The 19,432-nt window shown below is 39.5% G+C and overlaps 1 protein-coding gene across 1 annotated transcript in view; it reads right to left on the reverse strand.

Moving 5' to 3' along the window:
* Nucleotides 1–17,905, reverse strand: part of hcn2b (hyperpolarization activated cyclic nucleotide-gated potassium channel 2b) — an 86,171-nt gene extending 68,266 nt beyond the window's left edge. The window contains exons 1-3 of the mRNA XM_030132705.1: nt 17,043–17,905; nt 14,523–14,946; nt 7,015–7,176 (exon numbers count right to left, since the gene is read on the reverse strand). Of these exons, the coding sequence (XP_029988565.1) occupies nt 7,015–7,176; nt 14,523–14,946; nt 17,043–17,905 (1,449 nt within the window). The remainder of the gene's footprint in view (nt 1–7,014; nt 7,177–14,522; nt 14,947–17,042) is intronic.
* Nucleotides 17,906–19,432: the final 1,527 nt, after the last annotated feature.

Below are 19,432 nucleotides of genomic sequence, written 5' to 3' on the forward strand. Positions count from 1 at the left end.
AATAACCATACAAATAAAATATTCCTCTAGCCGGCTAAATATTAAATATGGAAACACAGTTCAGAGAAAAGCTGAGTTGAGAGGAATAGACGGGCTTTATTCTAATGCCATTGATCTCTGAGCCAATCAGGCTGAAGTAGACAGGACAAAACCACCTGTCATCCACGTAACTGAGTGTCACTTACATAACAGGCTGTGTTGAACCGATCTCTTGTGATAGCTATGCTGCAGAAACCTGATTATCAGGCTTATAATAAATAACACTTTCCACTGTGTGCAGATCATTTGCAAGTCACAGATATTACTTTTGAGAGTTAAGAGAAAAAGTTACAATAACTATAGCTGAATGCGTGAAAGAAAAGAGCAGAACTGGAGACAGGCTTCTTTGATTATCACATATTTATCTATTTATTGTCTCACACATGCTCAGGCAAACACACACAGTGTAACGGCAGGAACTCCAGTGCATAATTTAATCACGCTCTTAGAGGAAGAGTGTATCATTTCTACTGGAGGTTATCATGTTATCATGTACTCAGTCTACTTCCATAGCCTAAGTACATTAATGATGTGAAAAAAAACAGTGGGCAGGGGTCCAGTACATGTTCAGTGCATGCAGGCAAACAACCGAGCAGCTAAACAGAAACAGCCTGACATAGAAGCATGAGGACAGTATCATTTAACGCTGTGTCCTTGATTTAAATCCACTCTGAAGAGGTTCCCTGACCTTGACTGGCCCAAAGGAGCAGTGTCAGAGCAGAACACAGCACGCCGCCACACCCAAAGAAGCACTAAGACTCACACACAGCACAAACAACATGCATCACATAAGAGGAAGGGAAGGAGAAAAGGGAGGAAGTGAGTCAGGAAATGACAAAACAAATTTATGGATGATAGCATAAAGAACTGTATGTTTACTCTGCATTTAGTATGTCCTGAGGTGGTAATTAACATCATGCACAAAATGTCAACACATAATAATGCACTGAAGTGGAGCTAATAAGAAAATATCACCACAGTTGCTGTCTGCGACTGTGAACTAAAAAAAAAAAAAAAAGTCCCCTTAGACCTCCATGTTAAAACATTAGCCTTCCAGCAAAAATAAACATGTTTACGACTAAATAGATAACACATTTAGGTCTCCATAGATGTTTTCATTGTTTCTAACTGTACAGGGTTCCAGTTTTTTAAAATCATCTGTGTCTATGTTAGGCTGTCTTAAAGTTATGCATAATGAAAGGGTTGGCTACTGTAAGTGACAGGAGAGCACTGTCCATTTATGCCCCAGGAACATTTATTCAACAATAAAAAGGCATCTCTGCTGAGCTGTGACAGAAAAACAGGGGCGGTTTTTCATATGGGCGAAGTGGGCAATTGCCTAGGGCGACATTTAATGAGGAGCGCTGCACCACGAGCTCTTAAAAAAACATTGAGTCAATCTATCAATGTGTGCCAGGGAATTGGCACAATAGCACCTCCTCTGTTGTGCAGGTGCCACTACTTGCTGTGGAGAAACAGGCAGTAGATAAAGGTATGCAGATGTTCTCTCCATGTAACTATAAATGTCAAGAAAATAGGGCTTAGGTGAATTAGGCAGGTTATAACTCTTACATTTGTTACCTCCACTAAGGAATGGCGGAGGTTATGTTTTCATCTGGGTTTCTGTTTGTCTGTTAGCAAGATAACTCAAAAAGTTATGGACGGATTTGGATGAAATTTTCAGGAACTGTTGATACTGGCACAAGGAACAAATTATTACATTTTGGTGGTAAAGGGGGGTGGGGTGGGGATGGGGAACTGATCTGCCTTGGCGAAGGTCTGCGCTCTCTGAGTGCTTTTCTAGTTGTTGAGGTTATGTTTTCATCAGGGTTTGTTAGTTTGTCTGTTAGCAAGATAACTCAAAAAGTTATGGATGGATTTTGATGAAATTTTCAGGAAATGTTGATACTGGCATAAGGAACAAATGATTACATTTTGCTGCTGATTGGAAGACAACTGATCTGCCTTGGCAGAGGTCTGCTTTCAGAGTGCTTTTCTAGTTGAAAAAAATTTTTTTTTTTTTTCCACACAGACATGTTACTTTTTCTATATTTTTAGATGTCCTTGTGGACATATAATACCACATCACAGTTAGCTCAACCCTGTTATGTTTGTCTGAATTTTTTTTTTTTTTTTTTTTTTTTGGGGGGGGGGGGGGGGGGGGGCGGTGTCGCCCAGGATGTCATTCAAGCTTGAACCGCCACTGATTGAGAATGTTGTGCAATGAGAGGATCAGAGGATCTTTAATCTGAACTTTTATGAACATCTACATCAGTGGTTCTCAACCTTTTTTGGTTGTAGGAAAGTGGCAGCACAAGCAGCGCTGGAAACAAAGTTTCTTCTGATATGGATATTTATACATTGTGAAAAATAACACTGACCAATGCCCTCCCATTTGTGCCTCAGTGCCCCCCTCTCAGCCTCCTCCTTCCAAACTCCCCCCACTGTTGTCCCAACGCCCCCTGGGGGGCTGTACTGCCCCCATTGAGCAATACTAATCTACATGATCAGTGAATTGAATACAAGAAAATACCAGATTTTCACTGAACAAGCACAAAATTCAGAGGACAATGTAGTAAAATATGGAGCTAAATCACTTAAGAAGGGTTAAATAGAGAGAAAAATTAATTTGGGAACTGACACAAAAGTAGTTTTGGGTCTTTATAAGTTAAGATACATTCACAATGATTCCTTGCCTCTTTGTTTTCACCCCTGGTTCTTTTCCAACTATCCAAATATGCACACTTTCTGTTTTTAAAAACCCAACATGGCAACAGAAAAATGCCAAACGAGGCTTCAAAACGACAGTTTGTCGATGATTTATATACAATTTACGATGAAAACCCATAACATACAAAAACTACACATTATTCCACCCAAGGGTACGATGACTTCCATTTTCCTGCATCGGAGTACAGATCTAGGATTGGCAGTATCTGTCATCTTTGTGGAATAATAATATGTGGTTTGTAAACAGTGTATACATACTGTGTGTGTTTGCGCGTGCGTGTGTGTGTGTAAGAGAAAGATGGCTAGAGATGAAACGAGAAATAAGAGATGGAAGGACGGCGAAGCACCAGCGCTGTCCCCTAGGGTCAACGGGTGTGACATCCATCTGTTCCTGGAGATCTCTCTATCGCTGTCTCTCCCACACACACACCAACACACCTACACGCACGCACACACACACACACACACACACACACACACACACACACACACACAGACACACACACACACACACACACACACCTATGCATGTATGCATGTGGAGAAGTACGTCACAGTACACACAGTTTTAAAGGCCTGAATGTCACAAATCTATGTGCCAAAATTAGACGGTTGATTCTGCTGCTATGAAGCATTTCTTAGCAGCAGCATCAGACAGCTCAGGAAACAGCCTGTGCCTGACAAAAGCACCTAGACAAAATTATCTGGTGTGCTGAACTTCCTCAGAAACACAACAGGAATGCAATGTTTCCACCGTGAAACAGTTTAAATCCATCTCATTGGTTCAAGTGTGTACAGTGGCTAGTGTCAATCAGCATCATTTGGTAGCATCGGTGTCGGGCTCATATATAGAACAGACAACACTGATACTTCATCTGTTATTGTTTCCATGCAAAAAAAAAGTGTGAATGTGTGCAAAATACATTATATAAGTGTCTAAAACACGCGTGCTAATGTTCCTGTTTTGTCACTATGTTCCTGAGGAGGAGGACGAGGAGGGGAAGGAGGAGGTCGGACTTCAGCAATGAGATCCTCAGATCAGACTTAAAGTCTAATATTCCCAAAAAAGACAGACGTTCCATATCTCACATTTCTAAGTCAAGGAAGACAAAATACTCACATTTCGCTAATTTATTTAACATGAGCCAAATGAGTAAGTGAAATGGGAGTGTTTTGTCCTTCTTGACTACATTTCATATAACTCCAGGAATTTAAGGAACATTCTTTCCTGTATAATTTTGTTGTTGTTGGGGAATCTTGACCCTTTAATCAGACAAGTGACTATTTTTGGTAATTTCTGTATACATTACAAGACAGTGACAACAAGCCACAGTGAGTCAACAGTCTCAGGTCCAATGTGGTCTTCAGGGTCTGTAAGGTCCACCTCTGCATGAACAGTGAGTGGACCTACTTTGTTCGGTACCATGCAGTAATGGTACTAATGTAAGGAATGATGTTCAAAGGGATAATGTGGACGTGGACAGGGGTCTGGATCAGCACTTATGTTGGTCTAATGTTCTAAAAGTGATGTTCTAATGTTCTAAAATATATGTTCCTTTCACATTATATGTGTTTTTCTTGTATTTTATATATACTTCTAGGGTTTTTTTTTTTTTTTTCCCACTTACGGGCAAGGAACCAAATACAGTAACATCATTAACCTCGATTTTCTAAATGACAATAAAAAATGATGAAAAATTTAACAAAAGTAATAAAGTCTTGTTATGTCCTTCAATAACACACTATGGTTGAATTTTTGAATATCAGAGTATTTCTAGGAGTGCCCTATTAAGGGTTAATTTACAAATGATAGAAAAAAAGACAAAGTGCTGTTTGTGGACCCCTTTAATCTGGGACCCCGTTATCTTCAATTTAGATTGGTGAAGAATGTCCTGTGGTCATGTCTAATGTCTAAGGTCTAATGCCACTGCCCCGTTTCCTTTAATATTAGCATCATATAAAGTCTAATAAATGCATATAAAGCACAAACAAACACAACCCTCTGCCACGTTATAATGATATTTCGACCAAAACTACTTGGATTCATTCAATATCTCTGCAATATTAGCCAAGACTTAATCAATTAGTCAAGACTTTTTTTTTAGCTTTTGTTTTAACTATCTCTTATTCGTGTTTTAATTTTCTTCTTTATTTTTATCTTTTCTGCACTTTCCTTTTGTTTAATGTTTTATTTTCTATGATTTTATTGTAATTTTATGCCTTTGTGAAGCACTTTGAATTGCCTTGTGTATGAATGGTGCTATATGAATAAATTTTCGTTGCCTTGCAATAATTTCTACATTCAAAAAAGTTCCAATAGCCACAAAAACCAAATGTCTTAACTGCCAGTAGAGGTTAATAGAAAGGTTAATAGCAAGTGATGCTCCTGTTTTGCTACTACCAGTTGGTTGATATAGATGGAAAATCCAAAATTAACATGTTTTTAATTATGATTATTGGCCAGATAATTGTTTTGATGTTGTTCCATTTGCTCCCAAGAGAGGTTCTCTTTCTTGGCAGTATTTTTATTTTTTTTTTTTGTGGAAAAAAACCCTCTTTTAATGGTCTGTCTATCAGCAGATGGCCAGAAGGTACCTGCCAGCTACAGAGGGAAGGAAAGGAAGAGAAATAAAGAAGAGAATGGCTCAAGAACAAACCGCATGATGAGCTGTATGAACTGAGTCGAAACAGCTTTTTTCATCCCTCACTTGTGCTTTCTTTTCACTGGCATGTCTCCTGGGTTTAACGAGAGAGGGTCTAATTGAGGCCGATTCTCTCTCTCTCTCTCTCTCTCTCTCTCTCTCTCTCTCTCTCTCTCTGTGTGTGTGTGTGTGTGTGCTTACAAACACAACTTTAAATAAATCCTATTCTCCCATCTGCCTCTAAATCACATATTTTAGCCTCCATGGGGAATAAGTTCTACATTTTATATTTATATTATTTATATTTTATTTGTAACTGTGTCATTAGTCGCTTTTCCATTGACCCTCAAATTGCGCAAATATAACTTGCACATAAAAATTTACCAAATGGAAAAACGACAATTTCGCCAAAAGTCTCATTTTTCAATTAAAAGTTTTTGCACTGGCAAGAGGTGGTTTTTTTGGGCATTGCGTAAATGGTATATCACGCAAAACAGCAATGAAAAGACCTTTTTTCGCAACTAGAGTTTAAAAAAAAACCAAAAAAAACCGATATTGACGTACGTTACAACAAGCGAAGAAGAAGAAGAAACATGTCATGGTATGTGTGGACACACCAGGAAACCCAATCATTTTTGAATTTAGTACAATATAGAGCGGTAATATATAATAATAATAATGAATATATCTGTAAATCAACACCATATTTACATTCGTTGCCATGTTTATGGAATGACTTCTCGTGTCATCTTGTGATAATAAATAAACAAATCATCGCGTTTGTGATTTAATGGAAAAACCGACATTACGCACTTCTGTTTTTTCAACATTTAGTAAACATCGGTAAAGTTTTGAGCAGATGTCCAATGGAAAAGCAACTGTTGTCACCTTTAACCCTTACTAGCACCTGTGCACAGACACTAAAACAAACAGAGCATATACAGTACTTTCCAGACTATAAGCCGCTACTTTTTTGTCGTTTTGAACCTTGCGGCTTATACAGCGATGCAGCTCGAGTATAGATTTATACAGGCTAACGGCCTCCAGGGGGTGCTCTAGCAGGAAGAGAAAAGCGAAACAGACAGGTGGAAGAGGTGATGAAGAGGAGAAGTTTGAATCTTAACTTTAACAATCATTTTGTGTGTCATGCACAAACCCTCATCATGGAAAACACACGAAGAAATGCATATTTTGCAGCTTTTAAGTTAAAAGCAATCGATGTGTCTGTCTAAGAAGGAAATAGAGCTGCAGCATGGAAGTGCCACTGAGCAACAACGGAGGAGAGACGTAGAAGGTGTGTGACGGAGCTGAGGCTGTTCAACTCCAACACTGAAGAAGACGACTGCAGTGGTTTCAATGAGCAGAAGCAAGATGAAGATACAGATCAATGACTTTTCTGGGTTTTTAACCAGCTGTGTTCCTGCCCTTTTACTGCCGTGTTACAGGCACTGTTTGGAAAAAAGCAGTTAAGATATGGAAATAAATATTTAAATAATCTGTTTACCATATTTCTGTTTAAATATGTCATGTCACAACGTGGACACCTGCGGCTTATAGTCAGGTGCGCCTTATAGCCCGGAAAGTACGGTATCTCATAACTTACCACCATCTTGTTGAGGGATACCCAGCAGTCGGAGGGAAAGTCCTGCAGCATGGGTACGAGGAACTGGAGACAACCGTCCCAGTGACACAGCAGCAGCATCATACCAATCAGGTTGAATATTCGCATCACAGCACTGGCCAGGTCGTACGTCATGTGGAATATCTATAAGGAGCAAAAAGATAGGAGTGATGAGAAGAGTATGATCTGGCAAGAAGAAATGAATAAATCAGAGTTCATTCAAGAAGCAGATTATGTGTTCGGTAGGTGGGCTTGATTAGATAATCAGAGAAGAGAATGAATGAACCGCATCAGATCAGCCAGACTGACTTTTCAGTGCTTGACTTAAGAATGAAATGTGCAGATAAAGGGAATTGTTTGAAACTCTAATTTTCTTTCATTGTTATCTAAGCAGACAGTTTGGCTTGTCCCACATTCTTATGTAAACCAAAAGTCTGTAGGGAAGCATATCTTTAAAAAGTCAGTGGATTTAGCAGTAGTGAAAAACTAGCCGGGTGCACAGGATGGTGCACAGCTGGACGCACTGATGCACACGCATTTTAAATCATTAAAATCTCAGGAACAACGATGAGATGCAGTGAAATGGAAGCACACTGAGATACTGTCAGTAACTGGTGACAACAAGGGCATTTTTATAGGAGAGGGGGGGTTGCGTACTTCCTCCTCAATCTCAGTTCCAGTGTGACAGTTCCACATTAGAACCTGATGTGAAAACAAACAGGTTCAGAGACTGTGGTGAAGGTTGATAATGAAGGACTGATCAGCCCAACCCGGGCGTCGCTCTGCTGTTTCTTAGTACAGTTGCGGAAAAAAATTATTAGACCACCTCTTGTTTTCTTCAGTTTTTTGTTCATTTTAATGCCTGGTACAACTGAAGGTACATTTGTTTGGACAAATATAATGATAACAACAAAAATAGCTCATAAGAGTTTAATTTAAGACCTGATATCGAGTCATGTTCCCTGTTTTCTTGATAATAACCCAACTCATTTAAAGGTGGGGTAGGAGATCCTGGAAAAATGGTTCGAGCAAGCTACAATTTGAAAATACACAATTCAAAACGCCAGACCCCTTTTTTTAGACTTTCCCCCAAAGCCACGCCTCAAGAGTACCGGAACGCACAATGCTTGTTTCCGAGGGTTCATGAGCGCTGCACAGCATCAATTCGCCCCCCCCCACATGTTTTAAGTAAACTTGGGCTAGTAAGAACAGCTGATTGCAGTAGGACTGGTGTTAGGCTAGCAGCCCACTGAAGTTTGCTTTGCTGTAATCTGTGCATTTCACTGTTATGTTTGTCGGCAGATCAGCCCCAGTTCATACCGATCTGGCTAACATTACATTCCCTAGTGATTTATGTTAGTGACAAAACAGCTTGCCGGCAAACTTTACATCCTAATATAGCTAATATAGCATGAAGAGGGGTATGCACAGAGGGAGGAAGGGGGAGGGACAAATGGCAGTTAAGTTTGATAGACATATCCCCGTTCAATCATTTCGATGGGCCGGTTAAAATGATTGGATAGTGTTTTTTCAGTCTTGTCCGATCCACAGGTGACTAAAATTTTTAATATTTGTGTTAGAGCATTTAATTAATTGGCTGTAATCAAGGGGTGAAGGTAAAAAAAATGGTCCAGGAAAACATCTCCAACCCCACCTTTAAGTTCTTACATCAATAGCTATGGCATTGTACTGCCAAAAACAGTGCTTTTAGGCATTCCAGGTTTTCTTTTCTGTCTGTTTTACTCACATGATACACACAGGACTTAATACTGGATTGCATAACCATTGTTTTTGATGACTTTTGATGGCTTAATAATTTTTCCATGACTGCCTTTCTCGCCTCTACAGTAAGAGGTTTATTTGTGTGGAGCTGGCATCGTGGTCACAGCCTTGTAAGCACTGCTCGCTGTGGCTTCCCTGGCTGTTGGCCAGTGGTGGATGCCACTATGTGTGTATGTGGGTATATTTACATATGTGTGTGTGTGTGTGTGTGTGTGTGTGTGTGCACTGATGTGAGAGCCTCCCTGCACTGCTTGGCCTACTGGATGCCTCCCTAAATCATAAGCAAGAGCATTCCCCACAGAGTATCACCCTTGGAAGTAGGTCAGGTAGTATATGGATGTCTGCATGTCGTGTATATATTAATGCGAATAGGAAAGAACCACTTTGTAGGCCAATTTGGTAGTTTCTTCAAAAACAAAGGCTTATTTCTCACTGGAGACACGTGAACTAGGCCAGACACTGTGTATATGTGTGAGAGTGGAGACATAAATGAGAAGCCACTCTTTTACAGTTTGGCAGTGGCCAGGTCGGGATAGTGACTCATCCCGTCACCTCAGAGGCCTCACTGCCCTCCAGTCACAGTTTGCTGAATATCAAAACCCGTTCTGCAGAACCCCAGGGTGCAAATGGCTCTGTTTGATTACAGAGCCAACACAAGAAAGCACGCCAGTCGACAATCTCCCTCCACTCCAACTCCGATGCATGTGTTACCCAAATAGCTTATGTGCATGATTCCATCTGAAATAGAATCTATTAAAGGTCTGTTTTTGTATTACCCTAAATAGAAAAAGGCTATTATAACTAATGTTTCTGTTGTGTTATAGCACTGGAATATTTCTACATGTCTGTCAATGTTTGATTATTCTTGTTATTCACTCTCCTGCATATTTTAAGTTTTATTCTTTTCTGTTCATTCATCTGCTGTGAATTAAAAATGTAATTTAACTGCAAACTGAATTCCAAAGCCATTATGTATAAACTACTTTTTCCAAGTCGCACTGTCTTTCATCAGTTTTCTGTACAGGGTTCCTACGGGTTTCTACAAGTTTAATTTAAGACTACTAAGATTACTTTTTAAGACTACTTAGAACAGAATTTAATGCCCATTTCACAAACTATTTCACAACCATACAAAGACTAACGGCTGCACGTGTGTTGGGCTGAATGTTCTATAATAATTTCTCATCGGGGCTGCAAAGTTAGCGATAATTGGTTCCTAATTTCAATATTAATTGTCAGGTTGGGATGAGTGGAACTACGTAGACTAATGTTACTTTCTTTGTGGTTTGGATGTTTCCCAGACACAATGAAACACAATACAGCGAAAAGGTTTGTGGCAACATACCTTAAGACCTACCATATTAAAATTAAACTCCTTTTAAAGACTTTTTAAAGGTATTAGATGCAGATTTGTAAATTCAAGACTTTTTAAGACTCTGTGGGAACCCTGCTGTATCTTCTACAAACTAGTATCATCTATAATAATCTTTTGCTAATTTGGAGAAGCAGAAAGGGAACCACACTGTGAGGCCTTGCCCTGTGATTAGGAAACATTCCCATCATGATTAATGAGGCTCCAGGACTAATGTTCCCCATGACACTAGAACAGCACCTGGCTATGTGTCACTGTCAGACCACAATCTAGGTCAAGGCACATGACTGTGACCACAACTCTGAGCCTGAAAAACACAGATAAAGTACTTTATAATCCTCTCCAGTTCAGCGCACGGTGATATTTGATGACGTCCATTTAAAAAACGATTAAACCAGAGAGGCTTGTTAGCTTATTCCCCAACTATTATATCCTTACTCTCGTGCTTTTATTCCCATTCCCACTGAAAAAAACTAAACAAAACACATCAACACTGCAAAAAATATCTGTCCATACAGCAAAATAATTTCACTTGACAAGGATTCTTGAATGAACCCATAAAGACCCAGTGCTACATGTATGACAGTTCCTAAATGATTTTTTTTTCTCTCTAATTAACCTTTCTTAAATGATTTATGACCATTTATTATATTATTATCCCCTGTGTTTTGCATTTTTCAGTGAAAATCAGGTATTTTCCTATATTTAATTCACTGATCATGTACATGTTCATGAAAAACTCAGATTAAAGTTGAGGGTTATTATATCAGAAACAGAGAAAATTGAAGAAAAAGTGAATTTTTCAGCCAGTATATTAATAATTGAACACAAAACCAGTGTCTCCATCCACTGTCATTAATCCAACTCCATGGGTTTTACTGGTGAATCCATGTTGTAGAAGATGACGGTGTTTCCATGGAAACTACAGAGTCTCTGAACGTCCAAATGAGTCATATCTGATGACCGTGAAAAGACGACAAACTGCATTTTACACCAGTTATTTACATGTATTGATAGAATTAGTGGATCAACAGGTATTAAACAGTTTAGATCAGTAGGTGGTTTTGGTCAGTGGTAGATGTTTGGGTCTTTATTGGTTAAAATTGTTAAATCTAGAAATAAACATGTCTACAGATGTATGCACATTTAATATAAGAAATTATCGATTAAAACACCCTTCTAAATCTAAGTTGTTGTCTTATTTTTTTTTTTTTTTACCTCGGTAAGAACCAACTAATTTGCAGTGAAATGCATTCATACTATAGCTTCTGGCCTCAGGAAATGGATCTGGTTATATCTAATGGTGTTGTTTAGTCCTACACATTCCTGGTTTTAGTCAGATACTCTCTACGGCTGAACTGAACAGAGGCCAAATTATCATGTGACTATGATGATCTTTTAGGGAACCTCCCCATAGAGAGCTGAGTTAAGCTGAGCCGAGCTGAGCTGGGCAGAGGGGAAGCACAGCCAACCATGTTTGGATGGAGCAGAGCCAAACAGAGCTCAGCTGAACTAAGCTGATCAGGCCAAGGCTGAGTCGAAGCTAAGGAGCATTCAGTTGTGAGTGTTTGAATCAGTAATTAGGGTTCTCCTTGAGCTCAAATTACTGCTTTGTAATCAAAAGAGAAGAGGGAACTCACACATTTGAAGCTTGGGTGACCTAGATAAGGATCCTCACTATATGTATATATATATACGGACAAAAATGCCACATGTAGGCCATCACAGGTAGGGACGGACTTCGTAAAAATGTTGCAAAACATTAAATGCATCTATTTTAGGATACATATTCCCGCCTCATAAGGACGATACATATCACAGGACAACATAATAAGGCCTATCATTTTATATTATGCTTTGTCCTTTATATCTTGGGTGCAAATCACACTCTTTACAGTGATAGTTTTTCTAATTCAGCTGCTTTCCATCCATCCACACAGCATGAGGGGAGAGAAATCACATGAAGGCAACACAGAATCAGAGAAAACAAAATCTAGTTTATTATCGTGTCATAATTAATACCATTAAAGTGACATGATATAATGGACAGAGAATATGTTGGCTGCATCACCTACACTACCTAATCATATGTAATGTACTTGGATCGGCTACACATTACAACGCTTAAGGCTTTGACGGATTGAAACTGAGAATGAAATGGCACTTTTACAAACTAGACTGAAAATACAAGCCCTTTTCTAATGAACAAAAGTTTTGTTAAAATTGCAGGTTGTTTTATGTTGTTTTCACCATGAAGCACACGTTATTTATTCCTGAACCCAATCTTACAGAGGACTCTTATCTGGAAATTGGGGTATTTCAACTGAATAAGAATTAACCGATTACAAAGTACTTGGCCATTGCTGATATTTGAAATTACTTTTTGGTTGATTGTCAATGTTACTTTCTCCCCCTCCCAAGTTTGAAATACGTATATCAAAAACCTGTAATGTAACACCACAGATAAATGTCTGCCACTGTCATCTTTTATGCCAATACTGATATTGATACTAACATATCAGCAAACACTGGCTGATACTGATGCATTCCTATAATAGAATATGGTAAAAAGTACTTTATTTATTAATATTATTATTATTATTATTATTATTATTATTATTAATAATAATAATAATAACAATAATAATAATAATAATAATAATAATAATAATAATAATAATCAGAAAGTGATTACATTAAGAGAGAATACCACAATGGACATGCTGGATGGTATTTTGAGGACTGACATGAAGATGTTTCTGCATAGAAAAAGCTGATAAATGATCAATCATTCAATATCAGAGAAAACTAGAAAAGCACTCAGAGAGCGCAGACCTCCGCCAAGGCAGATCAGTGGGCCCCTGTGCCCCCCCACCCCCGATCACCACCAAAATTTAACCATATGTTCCTTGTCCCAGTATTAACATTTCCTGAAAATTTCATCCAAATCCGTCCATAACTTTTTGAGTTATCTTGCACATGGACAGACAAACCAATGCTGGCAAAAACATAACCTCCTTGGCAGAGGTAAAAATCAGACACCATCAGAAATTAACTATTTTTGACTTTATTAGAAACCGGATAAACTCTTGAACTCAATATTTAAGTCCAAGTCAAAGTAAGAAACACCTAAACTGGTCAATAAGTGACAGACTCTTTGTGCAAAATCTAGGTGATCCTGAATTATTTCTATTTTTAATCTATGTATTACTTTCCTGCAAAATCTAATTTTAACCATCATCCACTAGATTCGACTGATGTAGATTTTGGTTGCAAAACTTCCAACTGGCACTGATTGATCAGTGATCATTAATACATGTGCAGTGACATAAACAACTACACTATGAGCGTCTACAAGTCAAACTAGACTGAGACTCATTTCTTTGTTCATGAGCAAATGCACTTCATGGTTGTCGGCGAATCATTTCATATTCAAATTTACAGATTAACCCATAAAGACCCAAACATCCACCGTCATCCAAAACCATCTACTGATCTAAAATGTTTAATACCTATTGATCCACTAATCCTATCAATACATGGAAATAATTGGTGTAAAATGCAGTTTGTCAGCTTTTCATGGTCATCAGATATGAACCATTTGGACGTTCAGAGGCTCCTTAGTTACCATGGAAACACCGTCATCTTCTACAACATTGATTCACCATTAAAACCCATGGAGACTGATAAATGATAGTGGATGGAAACACTTGTTTTATGTTCAGTTAATGATATATTTTGTTGAAAAAGTAGCTTTATCTTAATTTTTCTCTTTTTTTCGGCCATAACCTTTGAATTTACTCTGAGATTTTACAAACATCTACATGATGAGTAATTTAAATAAAAAAAAATACTTGATTTTTACTGAAGAAATGTAAAATAAAGAGGACAATATTACTATAAATGGTGATAAATCCCTTAAGAAAGGTTAAATATAGAAAAAAATTCCTTTGCAAACTACCACAAAAGTAGCACTGTGTCCTTATGGGTTAAAGATATACAATATACTGATTGAACAAGCAGACGCTGAGTTACTGTATGTTTAAACGTGTATACAGCATATGTCTGGATGCTGACTTGATTATAATAGATATTTTCTCCATATGTATTGAAAGTATAATCCTAAACGATGTGTTTCTTTTCCTTTAGTGTTACTCATCGTCATCTGCTATGAGCTGTTTCACATTCATTAGCATGTGTTCAGATGGTCATTTTATGCGAAGTGTAGCTGAATGTAGACAGACTGAATCATCGATTATCCAACCAAGGTCCTTACACCCAAACCTTTATCGTCTCATTGTCTGTGTGGTGTAAGTGTTGATGAATCTCAGCCTACCTCCTCCCACTGATGGATGTAACGGATGAGTCTGGACAGCCTCAGCAGGCGGAGAAGACTGAGGATCTTAGTGAAGCGGACAATGCGGAGTGCCCGGGCGGTCTTGTACACCTCAGAATCGATCCCTTTCTCTACGATGAGGAAGAAATAATCCACAGGTATGGAAGAGACAAAGTCAACGACAAACCAACTTTTCAGGTATTTCGTCTTAATCTTCTTTGGATCCAGGATGATCTCAGTGTTATCTTCAAACACGATCCCTGTCCTGAAGTTGAGCACCAGGTCCATGAGGAAGAAGGTGTCGGAGACAACATTGAAGATGATCCAGGGAGTGGTGGTCTCATCCTTGAAGAAAGTGATGCCTACTGGGATGATGATCAAATTGCCCACCATGAACATCAACATGGTAAAGTCCCAGTAGAACCTGCCAGGGTGGAGCAGGAGGGACAAGAAAAAGCAGCAAAAATTAAGTCAATCCTTCATATACCTCCGTTAAATGTATGAACAGACAGAAAAATGCAACTACAACATACTGTAAACTGTGAAATGTCAGTCACTTTGTACATTACTATGGACTATAACATGATCACTGCACAGCAAATTAAAAAAAAAACAACACTCCAGTCTAGTATCTATGAAGCAAACCATTGAGTCTGACAGCAAAAAGATTAATTAATTATCTCATAGTGCAGGTGACAAGTCTGAGACATTGATGCTTCATGAGTGTCTATGTGTCAGGAATTAACGTACACCAAGGGAAGACGTCCCAACTACAGCATTTAGAAAAATTCTGATCATTTAGTACATTTTTTCTTAACCCATAAAGACCCAAACATCCACCTTTAACCTAAACCATCTACTGATCTAAACTGTTTAATCCCTGTTGATCCATTAATAATAAGAAATACAGTTTGTCATCTTTTCATGGTCATCAGATATGACCCATTTGGACATTCAGAGGCTCTGTAGTTACCGTGGAAACACCATCATCTTCTACAACATTGATTCGCCAGTAAAACCCATGGAGTTGGATCAATGACAGTGGACGGAAACACTGGGTTTATGTTCGGTTAATGAGAGATTGGACTGAAAAAGACACTTTTCTTCAGTTTTCTCTGTTTCTGATATAATAACCCTCAACTTTAATCTGAGCTTTTATGAACATCTACATGATCGGTGAATTAAATGTTGCAAATATTTCATGTTTTCAATGGAAAACTGCAACATACGGGGGATCATTTTGGAGTAAATTGTGATAAATCACTTGGGAAATTTTAAATATAGAGAAAAAAAAAACATTTGGGAACTGACACAAAATTACTGGGTCTTTATGAGTTGAATGTACTTGCATTATTTATATCATGACTGATGTTACGATGAATTGAATGGCAATATAGTTGAATTTACACAAAAATAATGTGAAAAATCACTGGGGATGTGGGAAGAATCATGTGTCATTTCCACTAGTTTAGTGTTAAAATGGTGTGTATGGAATAGACCTTTAACAACAGCCAGTGCATTAAAAGCCAGTGTTAAGTATGGAATTGTAACCACGGTATCATATGATATGCATGATTTGATACTGCGGTTCAGTGAACTGACATTTAAATAAATATGTATAAAGTTAAAGGTAAAGCAAACCGTAGTCATACTCGCCTAAGCGCGTTCCAATTTTAGAAACGCTCCTGATGTTGCACAAAATATTTGACAACATCCCATTTAAGTATACAAAACAGTTTTTCCTCTAATATTTTCTGTAAAATTCGAAGTCTAAGCCAGTCATGAGTTCAAATCGTGCGTCTTTATCTGCAGACAGGTCCTGTTTTACGCATTAAATAATCCGGTGAACTGTCCTTGGTGCTGAAACGTCCGATCGCAACTTTCTTAACTTTACGTCAAGTTTATCTTTAAGACGAAATATATCAAATGAAACCATGCTGACAGCGCTTTCTTCTAACAAATGCATAAATTATATTGTAATTACTGTAACTTATTAACTATTATTATTTTAGAGTTAGTTCTCCTAAATGTCCAAATGTGTCTAAATGGTCTAAAACGCATCCACAAAACGCAGAAAACCTACGAGCAGAGGGTTGATATTTATATTAGTCTGCATGAACATATAGATGATTCCTTAAATGTTATAAATGATCTATCTGAAACAGGGATATTCAGTATATGTGTGTTCTATAATTTTACTATGGGTGGAAATCTTAACTAAACTTTTTCCCCACATAATTTTAACTGCGACAAAATAGATGCGTAAAAAAGCTGCAGTTGTATTCTTTATGCTTTGGGGGGACTGAGGTTGACTATGTATGGTGTGTAGGAAAATCTCTCTGACGTCTAATGTCATTGCAGCTCTATATTTCTATATATTTTAAAGTTATTTTGTATAGAGATGTTTACAAGAGGATGCGTAAAAGTCATCCATGACGCATGGGCCTCCAGTGGTTTGTCTCTGAGGCGCACCGAGTCTTACAGAAGGTTTGGTAAATTCAGCTGTAGTTTGACCCATACCTGAAGTCGCTGTATGGGTGGATAATCCAATTACCCGCTGACTTTACGCGCTCTTGTTCTTTTTCCACTGCCTTCTGACTGCCAAACATGCGCAGGGAGAACTTGTTAACTCCAGGCTGAAGCATGGCACTGAACTGCCGCTGCATGTAGGTCTGATTCCCCCTGGAGTCCCCATCGTCCGGAACTATCTGGGTGCCGTCCTCAGCTTTGGTGAATGTGACTGAATTCCCGGACTGCTGACTGGGAGTCTGTCCTTTACTAGCTGGAGGATTGGAGAAGGACACTCTGGAGTCCTTTTTGTCCATCGCTGCCACCGTCTTGACCTCGGCCCCCGGCCCCTGTGTCAGGGACCCCGCAGAAGTGACAGAGCCGTCCATGCTCGCAGCCTGACCCTTGCCGTCTCCAGCGGCTCCTAGTCCATCTGCCTGCTTCTCCTGCTTGGAGATGAGAGAGGAGAGGCTCCCTGAACTGGTCGGGTCCCTTCTACAGTCTCCGTTTTTGCTGCATATCATACCGATGGCTTCTTCGCCTTTCACGCCTGCCTCTGACACTGTGTCCCCTCCACTCGTGTGCTTTGACTCGGAGCCTCCACGGCTGCCAGGAGCATCCCTGTGGCGTGACAGAGCAGACAGTGTGCCGCCAGTGCCACTGAAAGGTGCGGAGTCCTCGTCTTGCAAGAGCCACAGCTCATTGTTGTTGGAGTTTTTGCGCGCAATGGACGCGGCTCCGCCTCCTGGCGCACATTTCTTCATCTTGGTCCCTCCACCGCTCCCATCCTCGCATCCAGTCAGTCTGGCTCCTGGAGGTGGTCGAGGAGGCTGCTGGGATTTGAGCTCCTCCTCACCGTCCTCCGCCTCGTCCATACCGAGCAGAGACAAAGGCTGACAGCAGCCACTCCCGTGTACCTTGAAGGTGTCGAGACTGGGCGTCGGCGGAGGGAGAAGTGAGGGGTTCAAAGCAGCCCCAGCCCCAGCCCCAGCCCCAGCCCCCTGTCCTCCATCCACACCACTTTAGGAGATCAGCACCGGTGGCGTTGCTATGGCTGCAACCTGGCTGATGTTACCGTGTGTTTGTGTGTGAGAGACACAGACGAGGGGGGGGGGGCAGCATTATCTGTGGGCTAGAACCACCTACAGGTGGCTTTAGTCAATATTACACAAGTAGACAGCACGTGCAGAGGGGCCCCACCAGGCCACGCCCAGCCCGGAGGTGTGGATGTACCTGTATACAGCAGAGCCACTCAACATGGAACCGCTTCACACCAGTGGGTCATCTTCAGAGTGTCCCTCTTAGTGATGTGTTAGCAGAAGCAGAGGCACCTGGACCTTCCTGTTCCACCAGAACCAGTGCTCTGAAGCTGGCTGAGGCTGACTGGAGGAAGGGGCCAACATTATGCTGAATATACAGACTTTACTGAGCATTAAATGTAAGTTAGTAAGTAAGTAAAGCTTTATTTATATAGCACTTTTTAAAACAACATGTTACAAAGTGCTTCACATAAAGGGGAGATAAATCAAATCAAATCAAATTTTAAGCCAATTTACAGAAACCCAACAGAATCCTCCAGGAGCAAACACTTATGACTGGTGACAGTGGTGAGGAAAACTTCCCTTTAACAGCAGAAACCTCGAGCAGACCCAGACTCCTGAAGGATGGCCGTTTGCCTTGGCCAGTTGGGGTTAGAGCGAGAAGGTAAAGGAGGAGAAAAGAGAGAGCAATAGAGATAGAGAGAGACTGGGGGAGAGGGGGGAGGTAGGTGGAGACACATGCACAGATAACCGAACTAGAACATGTATAAAACAGTATAATAAACACTATCGTAACTATGTGGATAAGTGAGTGATGACGATAAATGTGCATTACATGTGTTTAATGAATCACTTTCTTCAGCTAATATGTATCCTTTGTATGTCTACTCATAAATATGTATAAAAATGTATTAATTTGTTACCAAGTGCTTGAATAAACTATTGAAACTGTATACCTGTCTTTTCTTTCCCTACATAACCATTTAATTCTTCAAAACTCAAGCCAAAAGTCATAGTTATATTTAAAAAATAAAAAATGCATCCATGGTTTATCAAAATACCCAGCCAGCCTATCCATGTGGGCCCCAGAAGGGTTACAATTAGGCTGCATATAAGGGTCCCATGTGGGTTTGTCTGAAGTTTCCATGGTGGCCCCACATGTTTGCCCATATCAGAATCAGAATCAAAATTAGAATCAGAATCTCTTTATTGTCATTGTACCATGTACAGCGAAACTGAGGTAAAGCTCTCCATTTCAGTGCAAGAATTTACAGACTGACAAAAAATATCGGTAAAACAACAACAAATATCAGTAAAAGGCACCGTTATTTACATTAAAAAATAAAAAGTATTGCAAACCAA

The sequence above is a fragment of the Sphaeramia orbicularis genome, chromosome 4 (genome assembly GCF_902148855.1).
Source record: "Sphaeramia orbicularis chromosome 4, fSphaOr1.1, whole genome shotgun sequence".
Classification (NCBI taxonomy): domain Eukaryota; kingdom Metazoa; phylum Chordata; class Actinopteri; order Kurtiformes; family Apogonidae; genus Sphaeramia; species Sphaeramia orbicularis.